At 43.0% G+C, this 15727-nt stretch overlaps 1 protein-coding gene across 1 annotated transcript in view; it reads left to right on the top strand.

Annotated features, from left to right (window-relative positions):
• The first annotated feature begins 10527 nt into the window (after positions 1-10527).
• TPD52 (tumor protein D52) overlaps positions 10528-15727 on the top strand; it is a 28384-nt gene continuing 23184 nt past the window's right edge. The window contains 1 exon segment of the mRNA XM_015425431.1: positions 10528-10669. Coding sequence (XP_015280917.1) covers positions 10528-10669 — 142 coding nt within the window.

Here is a 15727-nt window from a genome sequence, read left to right as displayed (position 1 = left end):
ATTTTACAGGTAGGGTACCCTGATAGCCCCAGGCTAGCCCGACCTCACCAGATCTCAGAAGCTAAGCAAAGTCGGCCTTGGCCAGTATTGTGATGGGAGACCAGCAAGGAATACCAGGGTTGTGATGCAGAGGCAGGCAATGACAAACCACCTCTCTCTTGCCATGAAAATCCCACCAGGAGTTGTCATAAATAAGCTGTGGCTTGACAGCTAAATAACAAACAAAACAAGTGGAGTACACAATACACAGTTGCTTTTGAAACAGAGTTGCATCTGACATTTTAATTCTTATTACTGCAAAATCTAAAGATACAAAATATGAAAGAATTGCATGCTGCTACAATGAGTAAAAAAAATAAAGTTGAATACTATCTCTCTCTGCATTGTGTTCTAGGATGCTTTACAGATACCACTTCAACAGACTTTCCCAAGCAAATATTAATGTGTCTAACACTTCTTCTCCAAAACATTAACATAGGCTGTGGTCCCACACACTAAATAATTCATTTTCAGTCCACTTTCCAACTGGATTTCGCCAGTTTACAAAGTAAAATCCAGTTGGAAAGTGCACTAAAAGGGGGTTATTTAGTGTGTGTGACTGCAGCCATAGACATACAAGTCAGCTTCCAAATCTAAGCTAGGCAACCATATGGGGGATGCAGCTGCTTTCAAGCAGAATTGATAACCAGTGCTAATTACACAAAGAAATTTAACTATCATGAAACAATAAAATTACCTTTTAAATTACAGAACATTAATTACCAATGTTTTTAATAATGTTAAGTGATGATCCTGTAAGCAGTTCTTCTCTTCTTTTATCTTGGCATACCAGGGCTTGCCTACAGTTTCAGATGTCTCTTTCTCTTTTAAATGGAATTGAAACAAAGCCTTCTAACAGTAACTGTTTTTAAAAAGCCAGTTTTTAAATGCAGTAAAACCACATAGGCAGCAAACTGGTTCTTCCTGTTTGGAGACAGCTGGTGCCAGTAAAAAGACTTTTGCTATCAGCAGGCTGTCAAGCTGATCCTAAACAACTTATGAAATAGGTAAAATGGTATAACTTCTAATAGGAAAGACTTATCTGGGTAATTATATTAGCAAAGCTAGAGCTGTATATGGCATATAGTGGTGTATTTTTATGTGCGTATAAAAACCAAAAGTAGCCCCTAGAGGCTGTGAGTTTGCATGGTAAAAAAGAAGGGGGAATGGTTGATCAATTTGTCCCCTTTGCCTGATTTTCTGTTTAAAGTAGCCTAGGAGGATGTGGGGTGGGAGGGAATGAGTGCCATGTCTAGTTTAGCCCAAGATCGTACTCCGAGCTCTACTGAAAGTGATCTTTGAGAAACAAATGTGTAACTTTTGAGTTGTCTGAAGTTTCTGATGGTATAGTTGAGAGCCAAAGCATTCCTTTGAACTGTGATTCTGGAAAGAAGGGCAGCTTTGCATAAGTGCCTGTGATTTTTTTTTGGGGGGGGGAGAATGCGTACAGAATACGATGAACTTAATGTAAAAGCTATCTTGAATGAAGACAACTTGTTACTGAATTATGCTAACTATATGTCAGTAAGAGGAGCTCTACTGTTTTTTGTCCCCGATATGTTAGGGGATGGGAGAGAAGAGAAGTAGTAGTGTTTAGGGTATGGGAAATCTGTTTTCACTAGAAAAGACAATAATGCTAGGAAAAATTGAAGGCAGCAGAAAAAGAGGAAGACTCCACATGAAATGGATGGGCTCAACCAAGGAAGCCACAAGGGCCCTCAGTCTGCAAGATCTGAGTAAGGCTGTTAATGACAGGACATTTTGGAAAGCGACTTGATGGCACTTTAACACATAAAACACACGGGAAATATCTCAGTCAAACTGGCTGTTACTCGTGAATCTGCTGTCTTGCTAAATGTTTGGTTTATACACTTGAGTTCATTGGGGTTTTTCTGAAGTAGGTAATACTTGAGAATGGAAAATTTATCATTGGTTTGAAAATCTCTTGTTCATGGAATTGCTACTTAAAATAGCTTTGCATATTTAGGAAGGTATAAACATTGTATGGCTGCTGTTCAGAGTACCACTGGAAGAGGTAAAATGGAAATTTTGTAGCTGTGAATTGGCTGCATATGACTGCATATGTAGATAAGTTTAGAGATAATAAGGTAAAGGTTCCCTTGCTCGAAAGCCAGTCGAATCCGACTCTAGGGTTGCGGTGCTCATCTCCGTTTCAAAGCCGAAGAGCCAGCGCTGTCCGAAGACGTTTCCGTGGTCATGTGGCCGGCATGACTAAACACCAAGGTGCACGGAACGCTGTTACCTTCCCACTGAAGTGGTACCTATTTATCTACTTGCAATTTCTTGCTTTTGAACTGCTAGGTTGGCAGGAGCTGGAACTAGAGATGGGAGCTCACTCCATCATGCAGCACCCGGGTCTCGAACTGCTGAACTACTGACCTTCCACAGCCTGCAGTTCAGTGTCTTAACCACTTGAGCCACCGCAGCTCCTTCTAGTTTAGAGATACCGCCAAATAAAACAAAGCAGTCATATCAATTAAGCCATTGGGGAGAACGCAGAAGGTTGGCCAGGCTTCATTCTGCCATACCTAGTTCCAGCTTGTGTTATTTATTTATTTTATTTTAACTTATTTTATTGGATTTATGCATTGCCTACCCTGCAAGCAGGCTCTGGGCGATTTACAGCCTTATAAACATTTAAAATACAATTAACATATAAATGGGCCGTGGTGGCTCAGAGGTTAAGATGCTGAGCTGCAGACCGGAAGGTCAGTAGCTTGGCAGTTCGAGACCCGAGTGCTGCGTGGTGGAGTGAGCTCCCGTCTCTGACCCCAGCTCCTGCCAACCTAGCTGTTCAAAAGCAAGAACTTGCAAGTAGATAAATAGGTACCATTTGGTGTGAAGGTAACAGCGTTCCATGTGCCTTGGCATTTAGTCATGCCGGCCACATGACCATGGAAATGTCTCTGGACAGCGCTGGCTCTTCGGCTTGGAAACGGAGATGAGCACCGCATCCCTAGAGTTGGATTCAACTGGTTTTTGAGCAGGGGAAACCTTTGCCTTTACCGAACGTATAATTAAAGTTATAGACATGAAAACAAATTAAACCAATCCAAGATAGCATATAATAATCCTCCTTTGCCAGTCACACTGCTGTCCTGTGGGGTCCTCTGGAATATCAAAGATCAACAAGCAGAGATTATACTAGTGGCCCCATTCTGGACACACTGGCCTTGGTTCTCAACACTACAGGAGGTCAGTAGAAACCCCACCCCCACCCCGGAATTTATCAGTGTCCCCAGACTTGCTACAACAAGGTTCTGTCTGGCATCCTGACCCCACCTGGATGCACCTGACCACCTGGAGGCTGAAGGAGGTGCTTCCTACAACTGGGATACAATCCCAACGTGACAGAGACTTTACTGGCACATTGAAGACAATCCACCAACAGAATATACAATATGTTGTGGAAAGCCTTCCTACGATGGTGCAGAAGCATGGGGATTAACCCGTTAAAACCATTGCTCAGCTCCTAGCATGCCTGCAAGGAGTCAAGAGAAAGCTTAAGGCATCCTCACTGAAGGGTCAATAGCTGCCTTAGCTACTGTTCTGCCCCACATCAAAGGAGTGCACATTTCTTGTCATCCTCACATCATCCATTTTATTTGTGGCATGGCTCTGAGGGACCCATCGCAAGCTCACAGATTTCCTATGTGGGAACTTCACATTGTCTTCTCTGCTCTTACTGAACCGCCATTTGAGCCACTTCGGGATGTCTCCATCAAATAGCTAAAAATGAAGACTCTGTTCCTTGTTGCCATCACCTCAACCAGGAGGGGGTCCAATATAGGCTCATGCTCAGTCAAAGGAGCCTTTTGCATCTTCCCTAAATACAAAGTGGGCCTTAAACCTGATCCCAAATTTATCCTCAAGGTTAATTCTGTGTTCCACAGGTCCCAGGAGTTGCACCTACTATCTTTCTGTCCAAAGCCTAAGCATCCAAAGGGAAAGGCTTGGCACACTCTCATAGTTAAAAGAGCCTTAAAGTATTACTTCTTTAGAAAAATGGATGCTATGTTTATCTACATATCCTCCCCAAACGAGGGCCAAAGGATGTCCAGGATGGCCATAAGCAACACCATCAAGGTTTGCATCATCGAGGCCTGCAAAGCCCATAATAGTCCAGTTCCTTCAGGTATCACAGCTCATTCCATCCGGAGTGCGGCCACCAACACAGCCTTCATTAAGCATGGTACCGTCAAAGAAGTCAATAAAACAGCTATCCACTTTCATCAAAGATTACAAAACCAGCACATACAATTCAGCCAATGCTGCCTTCTGTAGAAGAGTGCTGCAGAACGTCGTGAGTGATGATGACTCTAACCTGCCCATTAATTGAGGAAACTGCTCTGGGAGGTCCCGAGCAAGATGTCCTCTGCCTCAGAGGGAGAATGGACTATACGATACTTACCGTGAAGAGTCCTTCTCCTCTAAGGAAAGGAGGACATCTTGCCCCTCCGGAAGTCATCATCAGGAAGACAGTAAAACAGGTTTTTCTTCTTGTTTCAGTGTTTTTTCCACTCACTTTGTGTCTGTATCTGCTGTGCTTCTGTTTCTTCTCCTACTATAGAGTTAATAAAAAGTAAAGGTAAAGGTTTCCCTTGCTCGAAAGCTAGTCGAATCCAACTCTAGGGGGTGGTGTTCATCTCTGTTTCCAAGCCAAAGAGCCAGCGCTGTCCGAAGGAATTTCTGTGGTCATGTGGCCGGCATGCCTAGATGCCGAGGTGCATGGAATGCTGTTAACCTTCCCACCAAAGCGGTACCTATTTATCTCCTTGCAATTTCTTGCTTTCGAACTGCTAGGTTGGCAGGAGCTGGGACCAGAGACTGGAACTCACTCCGTCATGTGGCCCTCGGGTCTTGAACTGCTGAACTACCGACCTTCCGGTCTTAACCACTGAGCCACCGCAGCCCTTATAGAGGTAATAGCTTAGTCTAAACTGCTAATGGGGTCACCAAACTGGGGAGGGTTGGCTCCCATGAGGCTGAAGACAGGAGGCTGAAAATTAGTTCCTGCCTCCCTTGATTGTATGGTGGGAAGCACCCTATCAAGATGTTCTCCTTCCTTCAAAGGAGAAGGACCCTTCACAGGAAGTACCCAGTGGTGTGTGTTCCCTTCTAAAACGACCCTGTTTTAGCTCCCCAGCAGTGTGCAGAGCTGGCAGCAGTTCTTGGCATGGGTCCTCTTCTGGGTACAACTGCTGTTTGGCAACTGGCAACCTGTGCAAAACAAACACAAAGGTCTGGTGGAGCCATGTATCAGTTTGTCAAACTTCTGATATATTTGGTACAGCTAATTCTGTCTGTTCCCCCTCAATCTCTCCCTGCCCCCATGTAGTTGCATGTGCCACCTGGTAAGTGCCGGTAAAATGATCAGTTCTCACTGGTAACATTCTTCAGATTGTGGTATACTTAGCCTTTTTTGGAAATCCTGATGTACTAGGCCAGTTCTCCCCCCTCCCACACCCCAGATCTTATTGCCCAAGAGACCCTTTGCTGTATGAGGATTAAAACCCAGTGAAACTGATGTAGAGTGCCTGGAGAACACTCCTTGATTGTGATATTCAACACTTGGAAGCTTTTAGTTCAAACACTTTTAAAGTTTGGCTCATGGCCATAGTTTTGCTTCCTTGACATCCTCCCCACAGTAGAATTTATGCCCTGAAATGAAAGTGGAATAAAGTCAGGTATATGTTGAGCTGCAAATTCCAGCATGGCCAGAATGACAGTGGGTGGTTTAAAAAGAAATTGGAAAGGTTCTTGAATTCTTTTCAGTATGTCTTGCCAAGAATGTGAAGGCTACTTTCAAATTTTTAACAAAATATTGCTTTAGAATATCGACGACTCATTTCTTAAAAGTATGCAGCCTCCAAGCTAATTCACCTGCTCACTCTTTTTCCTGTACTCCTAGTTGTTCCCTCTCAATGAGAATCTGTTGCATAGCCTTTTTGTCAGAAAATAATTCTTGCTAGATTAAAAAAATAAAAAAAAATTCTGAACACGTGTCCAAAGGATGAAGGCTACTGCCCCAGCCTCACTCCCCCCCACACTTGTGTTTCTGAAGCAAACTGGAACAAAGACGTCAGAACTGTAAGATGCAGTTTATATAAGAAGACAGCCATGTGGCTGGCTGCCAGTTGCCTGCTGCTGAGCTTTTCCTTGGCACAAAAGATCTGTTATCTATGAACTGTAGGCTAAAACAAATGTTCATACTGCTGCCTTTACCCCGCTTTTAGCAGCAGTCACTTCCAAGGCAGGAGTCTGCTTTAATATTTCAATGCCATGGAGAACTGCATCTCACAGATTACCTGTGATGGTATAAAAGGAGGACATCATTATGTCCGTTAATGCGTTTAAGTAGCTACAGTGAAAGCAGTATCTGTTTTCAAAATTCTCCGGTATAGAGAACTCATTCAGCCTAGAAGTTCTTGTTCCAAAGAATATGGCATTACCTGATTTCAGTGTTACAATGTACGGCGGGGGGATATGTCAGCGTACAATTTCTGGAAAGAAGCTGTAATCCGAACAAGCCCCTAATAAAGTTTTCTGCGAATGAATCGACAATTCTACAAAGATTATTTTTTCACTGTGGAGGTAGACAACATAAGTGATCCTGATTAACATGTAGTGGTAAGCCCAACTGTTTCAGGAGAGGGAGGAATGGGGGTAGAGAATCTTTCTCCCCTCTAGCCACCCTGTTAGTAGGTCAAACAGCAGCAATGAAAGCTCTGTCCGGCTTTGAGTATGGCTCCCTGTGGTCTGGGAATGCTGCACCTTCCAACTCTTGTTCCAGATAAGTTCCAAGCAATAAATGACTGCAAGTGATTCCTTCCCAGGTTAGCAGTGATAAGACTTGTTAATGGTCCATATTTGTAAAGCCAATACTGGGAATGCACACAGAGTAGATGCTGGTTGTAGTGATCAGCAAGAGAATGAAAAAATTCCGTAAGCATTCAACTGCTTTATTTCTGTACTGTTTGATTATGTCTGGTGTCTCAAACGAGTCACTCAGTGGCACCTAATCATGGGCAAAATAAAATGTGATTTGAGTCATTTGTTTAAAACAATTCATGCTGCCCCTCCACCCAGTGCAGGGTCAACACGGCAGCAAACAATTAGCACACACTTTAAAAATACATATACATGTAAAACAATAAAAAAATGAAACACATGAATGGGAAGGCTGATCAGTGAGGAAATACCAAATAAAACAGGTAAGTCTTCACCTGTGGATAGAAGACAATGGCGGGGGGGGGGCAGATGAATCTCCCTGGGGAGCGAGTTCTGTAATTTTGGTGTCACAATCAAGAAGGCTTTTTCTCAGATTACCAATCTAGTCTTAGATGACAGGGACACCCAATGAGCCGAGTATACTACATTGCTACTTCCCATGTGAATAGTTGGTTGCCCCTGATTTTTTGAGGGGGAGGGCAAGAGCGTTCACACAAACTTGACTCTCGGGGCTTTCCTTGAGTTTGGCTCAGATGAGGAGGTGTTGGGTGGCTATGTGAATGCTTTGCAGCCAATCCATGGAGGAGGTGGGGCTGAGACACAGCTTCAAAATGGTGGTCCTAAATCCTGCCTCCCCAGACCTTGAAGGTGCTCTTTTGCATAGCTTAGCTGTAGTGCGGCTTTACAGATACCACAGAGACTGGGAGTATGGGATGAAAGCTGTGTCTACCCTTTTGGCTGTTTCAGTGCATTTCCAATGTCACTAAGAAAGACTGCTTTATGTCTACACCTTGACTGATAAGGATAAAAAAGAAAGCTTAGTGTACTGTATTTAACACTTGATAAATCAGATCTTTCTTCTCATAATTTGTCCTTTCCACCTAAATACAGTCTTGAATTTACTATGTCTGTTAGCCATCCTTGATTTTATTCCCACTAGCATATCTATATGTAATTGCAATTTATGTTAAGACTTAATAGAACTGAAATGTTAAATCAAAATCTGACATTTTTTAAAAAAAATCTACCCTTCTGAGCATAAGGAGCAAAGATTTCAACAGTGATGTTGATTTTAAGAGTTTCCTGTATCAGCCTCCATTTGTTAATACATTTGTTCTGAGGGTCTTTGGTCAGTTCCCTTGTCTCCTGAAATTATTGAAAGCATATGTTAGAATTAACCACAGTGGATTTGGATCTAATGGGTGCAAACTGAATAAGTTCATAGAAGGAGTCTTTGCTGCTTTCCCAGACTCATTGCAGGCCTTGTGACCCCCCCCCCCACTTTTGAGTATCAGGATTCCTGCATGCATACTGCAGTTGCTACAAGAAAGGGGACATTTGCAGAAACGACCCCTCCTCAAACTTGAACTGTGCTGTTGCAAACAGTGTGTGTGTTTTCTTCCAATTTCCCCTTCTTGCTGCTTCTCCCTGATCCACATTTGGGGTGGAGGAGACAGCATTGGGGACTGCAATGGGAAGGGGCAAAAATTCCACTTGCACACTTTGGTTGTAGTTTATTGGATCCATCCCCATGCAGGAGTGGGTAATAGTTGCTAGAAATGATGTCTGTGGGTAGTATGCTCTACTCGTCTTTAAGGAAAGTAACCCGAACCCTTTTCATTTAGAAGTGATAAAATATTGGCTCTGCCACACTTGAGCAGTTATACTGGTAGCAAGGAAACAATATGTTCTTCCTAATATGTGAGGTGGCTTTTGTAAATATTTAGATGTAACAGCTCAATAGCTTTTTTAAAACAAAAAGTTAAGGAACATCTTTAGAAACTGGCGCTCTCCGGCTTTCTGAGTTCACCTGCTGGGCTATCAGAAACAAAACAGATGAAAATTACAGTCCAATTACTGGATCCTATTGTGGAAATAGCTTGATAATGCTTGGCTGAGCCTGAACAAGCCACTTTACATTGAAAAGCATTCGCATTAACCTGTCTGTAATTGGCTCAAGTGCCTTGGTCTTTGGCAATCTGCTTTCTTGTCTGTTTAATTTTATTATAAAAGGTTCCGAAGCGTTTTCTCTTCTGCCTTCCCCTATTAAAAAGGAATTGTGATAAATATTGTGGAAGGCATCCAATTATAAACAGTTGTTTTTCCCCATCCTGACATTAATTGTTTAATTGTGTGTGTGTGTGTGTGTGTGTGGTTTTAATAGTTAAAGGTGGTTTTTAAAAAATGATGCTTATTGTATCTGCTAGTCATCTTAGTGGCCTTGATGAAGGTAGAAAGGTGGAGTATAAACTTTGTAAATAAATAAAACAGATCCAGACTTTGTAGCAGGAAGGTCACTGCTGAGTGCTCTGGGGTGGAACCAGAATTTAGGGAAAACAGAGGATTTGCTTGGGAATTATTAGGGGCTGGGATGATATGCTGTCCCAGCTGTTTCTTGATGCAATCACAATCTTTTTCATTTTGGTAGGAGGGTATCAAGAGTGAGGAAACTATAATTCTCCTCTCAACATTTCCCTAAAACCTGGCCAAACACTAGTTCTATCCTCTGGCATTGTCCTTTGTAACCACCAATCTAGGACCTTCACAGTGCCAGCAGATGGCCAATGGTGTGATCACCAGCGTGGGTCAGGAAGCTCACTCACTGCAGCAGCTGCTTGAGAGCAGCTTGGGCAGCCACCAGCTTGCTTGTCACACCACCATGGCCCCCCTAGCTGCCAGCTCACTTGCCATAGGGGCTGTGAGAGCCACCTCAGTATGGGGTTGTGCTGCCCCTTGTGTGAGGCTGGGGTGGTCCTGGCAAGGGGGAGTTGGCCCACAAGGCCATCAGCCCATTAGGACTTTCCCCGGTGGCCTTAATGGCCAGTCTACCCTGGTGCCTATTTATTTCCACAACAGCCAGAGGAAAATACTCTAAGGAATGGAGATTTCCACTGTGCATTCATGCAGTAGGAGTGCATGTATTTCTACTGTATGTGAGAAATAGCTATGTTCTACCACAGTGATGAGCAAAGCAGAAAGGCTACACTCTGTAATGAAAAAGACCTATTCCATTAATCGACATAAAGTCCTACACAGATGGTTTATAGGATAGATGATGGCTAGTAATCCTTTTGTGTCCTAGAAGATTAAGGATATTCTGGTGCAGCTGTAGTCTGCTGACATGTTATAGAAATGACTGAAAAGCCTTGGTGTAATCCTGCATAGAGCAAAGACCTTCCAGAACCACTGTGTGTATTGCAAATGCCTGGTCATGCAGAGAGCATTTTAGTACACAGGCAAGTTACAGATTTACAGGTTTCTAACCATGTGTTTGTATACACTCTTGCAGCTTAATACTGACTTTGCCAGTTGCTTATTAAACGGGTATTCTGAACCTCACAGTCTTATCTACTTCTGAAATGCTTCTGTGAAAATGTAGCACAATGTGAAAGCCTAGGATCTCTACATCAGAGGTTTTCTTCTTAGCAAGTAAATGCTCTGTGCAACTAAAAATGAGGAGGATGGATTCTTCGTTGGATGAAGAAAGGAAATGTGACCATGCATTTTGAGATATCTATGATGGACCGGCTGGATATGGATCTATATGAGGATTACAAATCTCCTTTTGATTTTAATACTGGAGTTAATAGGAATTATCTTTACCTGTCCCCCAGCTTGACTTTATCTCCTCCTGGATCTCCTGTGCTGAAGAATTCCGGTAACTTTCTTAATATTTAAATATCTACCAGTACAATCCTCTGCAGAGTTGCTCCAGTCTAAATCCATTGATTTTTATAGGCTTAAACTGGAGTAAGTCTTCTTAGAGTTGCAGTATTTAGCATTCTTGGGAACAATATCATGAGAGTAAATCATAGCGTGTACTCTGGAAGTTACAGCTAAAAATATCTGTAGAAATATGTTCTGAGGTGCTGTGCTATGGCTTGAAACAACTGAAAAGACTTTTCAGAGAAAATGAATCTCCAGGATAATGAGATAAAGAAAGGAAATAGCGCTGCTCTTGATATCAAAGAAATTGAAATGCAGGTTTGGCATATACTGGTACCACTATACAGTCTCCAATTCTGCTTTAAATAGAAAGGGGGGGGGGATGATGGTTTGCAGTGTTGCGACTGTTTTATGGAGAATTAAGCTAGCAAGAGACTTAATGGAAATAACATTTGGTACCTTTAAAAATGTATACAGCAGAGAAATAAGGAAACTGGAAGGTTTCTATGCTCCCTTCCAACATATAGGATGCTAACAAGGCCTAAAGTACTTGTGCTGAAGGCAAAATGTCCTGTTTTTGGAAATCTGAAAAAGATATAATTGTCTTGTAGTATAATGGAGTGAAGAATGCTAGAGCACTCCTCACTGGCGCACCTAAGGTACCTAGATGCTTAGTTTCTTTCGAGAAAGCTAATGAAATAGTCATGGGACATGGGGGGAGGGCATGCCCCTCCAGGAACTCAAGATTATTGAATTACTTTGTTTCAGCATTATGCCAAGAGTCCAGCTTGCTGTCCTTAGGGATTTACTGTCTAATATCTACAGGTTTCAGAGCACATTTCATGTGATGTTTGATTATAAACATGCAGTGGTACAGGACAGCTCAGTCCTGTGAGCATCAATTAAAGGTGCTGGCAAATCCTATAATTAATTGGGAAGTCTCTGAATCTAATTTCACCTCTGTCTTGAATTCATGAGGTGGCCTTAGGCAAGCCACTTTCAACCTCTACTCCCTGGATTGGGGGGTGGAGCTGTAGCTCAGTGGTAGAGCATCTGCTTGGCATGAAGAAGGTCCCAGGTTCAGTCTCCAGCATCTCCAGCTAAATGGACCAGACAGTAGGTGATGTGAAAGACCTCTGCCTGAGGCCCTGGAGAGCTGCTGCCAGTTTGAATAGACAATATGGACCTTGATGGACCAGTGGTCTGGGTTAATAGCAGCTTCAGGTATTCACCCGCAGTATAGAGATGATAATACTGGGTGGGAAAGATTAGGGCTGTGGAGTGATGACTTCTTGTGATCCTGGCTATTGCGGTGGGTTTTAGTATTCTAGATCAGGGTTTTCAGTTTCAGAATTCTGGAGTTCCCCAGAAGCTAATGGGGAGTTCCTCAGTGAGAAGGCTAGTAAAGGTAAATGAAATCTCTGTTTGCCAAGCATCCATTGAACTGTGTAACTGCAGGAATAGTTTGCGTGTGAATCTAGGTGCACCTCGTTTAGAAGGTGTGAATAGGATGCCTAGCCAGTGTTGTGGTTCAGAGATACAAGGTGCTTTGAAGTGCATTGGGAAGTTCCTGGGGTTTTGACAGCCATTTATTTTCTATGGAAAGAGAGCCATAAAATGCACTGACAGATTTGTTTCTGTAGAGGGAGAGCCATTTGCCTATCGGCCTGGAGGTGAGATGGATACCTGTTGTAAAACATGATCTGGGTATGGGAGTGAAATCCGTTCTGCAGATGATTGGAGGGAAGTGTGTGTGGGGGTACACATTTCTATGTGGGGCAAGTCCCCTAAATCCAGATTGGGGGAAGCTTCTCACCAACACATGGCAGGAAGGATTAAAAGGCTGAATCATACTTTCGTTCTTTGTTCAAATGCTTTGTCCAAACACTGGGAGCCATTCCTTTGCAGGGAGCAGGAAGGGGTCTAGAGGTACATTTGTTCCAACAGCCAGGTGGGATTGTCAGAGGTTACTATTCTGAATTGTTAATATAGTTTAGATTTATGATTTATATTATTTTCATTGGATTTGTAGTTGCTAAGCTTGGTAGCTGTTTTCTCTGTCTGTGCTCTCTCTTAATTTGTAGCAATAAACTTTCTTCCTGTTCAAGCGTAGCATGATTCAAACCTCTCCCCACAGAAAACTGGGGCAAACTTGGCTACTACTACTTGCATCTGATCCCTCTGAGCAGCAGTCAGACCACAGTAGAAGGATAAATCTTGTTTTCCCTGCACCTGCTATCATTACACAGATCAGTCAGCCAGTCAACTTCACTCTCTCTCCCCTAAAACCTCACAGCTTTTCCCCCTTGAGTGAGCGACCTAGTGTCTCCTGATGACCCCTCTCCTCCTGCTGCCTTGCTTAATTTAAAGTGATACAGCTCTTTTCTCTTGCTCTCATGGGGCAACTCAAGGATTTTGTGTGGTCCTTCTTTAAGGATGGTTCTAGGACAGAATGGGTGGAAGTGTGCATGTGCTCAGTGGCAGGCGGGCCTCTTCTAATTGCACCCATGGCAGATCCCTGCCCTGCCAGGTCATTCTCTAACAGGAGCTGGGACGGGTCCCTTTGGTGGACAGCCACCTCCCAAAAGCCCTCCCACCCATCATACAAAATTCACACCTGTACCTTTGGCAGCTTACATTCTCGACTTTCAAAGGTTTCCACAAAAACATGTTCATTAGGCAGGATCTGCTCTTGGTGGACTGGGCTGCCATGAATGGATGAAATCATTGAGCTTGTGTCCCTCTAAGCCCAGAGCTTCACCCCTCCAGCTTCTGTTTCTTCCTCCAGTGGTCACAAAGCATGCCTCTCCCCCTCCCTCCCTCAGAACAGAGAAGGATCATTTTTCCATGTTAAACAATGTTACAGCCTTTTCCCCAGTCTCTCCATTAAAGGGAGACGATAAGATAATAACAGCCATATTAGGAAAACAGTTAAATTCCTTTCTGGGCAACTTTGTTGGCACAGTGTTCTTATGGATAGGTGTATGTACTAGAATACAGGAAAATTGAACATCATAAATTTTGTTAAAGTAGAACAGATTCCCAGCCCATTATATTTTATAGATACTGGAAAGGCATTTGATAGAGTAGACTGGAAAAACCTAAAGCAAATCTTAGTAGTCTTCAGAATGGACCCTGCCCTTTAAAATTGAATAAAATGTATTTATCAAGCACCAAAAAGAAGGATTTTAAATGATAGTGGTTATTCATTCTTTCTTTCATTACAGTAAGGAGTAAGGCAAGGGTGTCATAAGAACATAAGAGAAGCCAGTGTTGGATCAGGCCAATGGGCCATCTAGTCCAACACTCTGTCACACAATGCCCAAAAACTCTCTGTCCCCTTTCACCATTGTTGTTCAGTCTTCGGTAGAAATCTTATCAGTATGTTAGCACCACCAGAAAAATATCCAGGGAGTTCAATATCAAAATAATACCTTGAAACATATCTAGGCTCATGAGTTTATGATGGCAGACAGACAATATTAGATATTTGGAGATTTATTCACTTGAGAACTTGGAAACTATGATACAACTTTTCAACCCCACAACAGAAAAAAACAAAGAAAAAACCCCTAGCTAAATGGGCTGAATATAAAATCTCTTGGTTACGGAGGATATCAGTGATCAAAATGAAAATACCCTCTAAGTTTATGTTTCCCTTATTTTATTCCCTTAAAAGTAAGTCATAGGATCCTGAGTAAGATTTTATTTATTTATTTCAATTTATATCCCACCCTCCCCGCAAGCAGGCTCAGGGCGGTCACAACAATAATGTTACAGAACCATTAAAACAGTTACAAATAGTAAATAAATAAAACAAAAGCAGGTAGCACAATAAATTAGGAAAGTACACCAATACCAAATAGCTGGAGGCTACCATAAACCAAAGGACAGTGGAGATCTTATGAATATACAGTTGGAGAATGTCAGCAAGGGAGGCCTAATCATTGGGCGTCTGCTGCCTCAACCGAAGACCTGGTGGAACAACTCCATTTTACAGGTCCTGCAGAACGGTAACAGGTCACACTGGGCCCTGATCTCAGATGGGAGTGTGTTCCACCTGGCCCTGGTTGAGGCTAAGCAGACGTTGTTTGGACCAGGGAAAACCAATAAATGATGGTCTGCTGAGTGCAAGGGTACATATGGGGACAGGTGGTCCCTCAGATATGGCAGTCCCCAGGGGTCATTTCGTAGAAAAAGAACTGTAGGAGCTCATTAGCATAACTTATTAGCTTATTAAAAAAAAAACTTATTAACTTATTAAAAAAAAAAAAACCTCCAGGATCACTGGGGGCCAAACTGGCCTGGAGAAAAATTGCTTCCTGCCCCCAAAGTGGTGATCAGCATTTCCCTGGGCGTGTAAGAAAGGGCCACAAGAACTAAGCACTGATGCAACCCTTCCTGCTCTACCTCTCGTGATTTGCCTAAGTTCACACAATCAGCATTATGATCCTTTTAAAGTTGAAAGCATGATATAAATGCAAAGGACTATTTGTAAGATTATCTGTAAGACACAAGACCAGGACGCATCTCACTTCTGGCAATCACTTGGAGAGACCCTATCACTCAGCTTCCATTGCGCCCCCCCCCCACACCCCACACTGGAATAAGAACATAATATCAGGCCATACCACATTGCAATAAAGCCCCTACAACTGTATACAGAAATACTGAGCTTCCCTACCATTTGCCACAACTAGCCCACCACACAACCAGGATCAAGACTCCTAAGTGTACCAACAGACAGGCATACACTCGTTTGAGAAACGGAGTATTACATTACAACACCTCTGGAACGTTACAGATCAGTAGAGGCAGCACTGCACAGTGGTCAGAGTTGCAGATTGATGTGGGGAGACCCAGGTTTGTATTCTCACTCTGCTGGCTGAGTGACCCCGGGCCAAATCTCCCCTTCTCTACCTAACCTACCCCACAGGGTTGTTGTGAGGATGAAATGGAGACTCATGGGCAGGGTCCCCAGCTTCCCTGGCAGGAACACTATGTTAAGAAATCTCTCACAATTATGCAGCCATAGCAGGCAGGAGGAAAG

The sequence above is a fragment of the Gekko japonicus genome, unplaced genomic scaffold (genome assembly GCF_001447785.1).
Source record: "Gekko japonicus isolate JY-2015 unplaced genomic scaffold, Gekko_japonicus_V1.1 scaffold301, whole genome shotgun sequence".
In the NCBI taxonomy this organism is placed as follows: domain Eukaryota; kingdom Metazoa; phylum Chordata; class Lepidosauria; order Squamata; family Gekkonidae; genus Gekko; species Gekko japonicus.
This window is presented reverse-complemented; position numbering and strand designations above follow the sequence as displayed.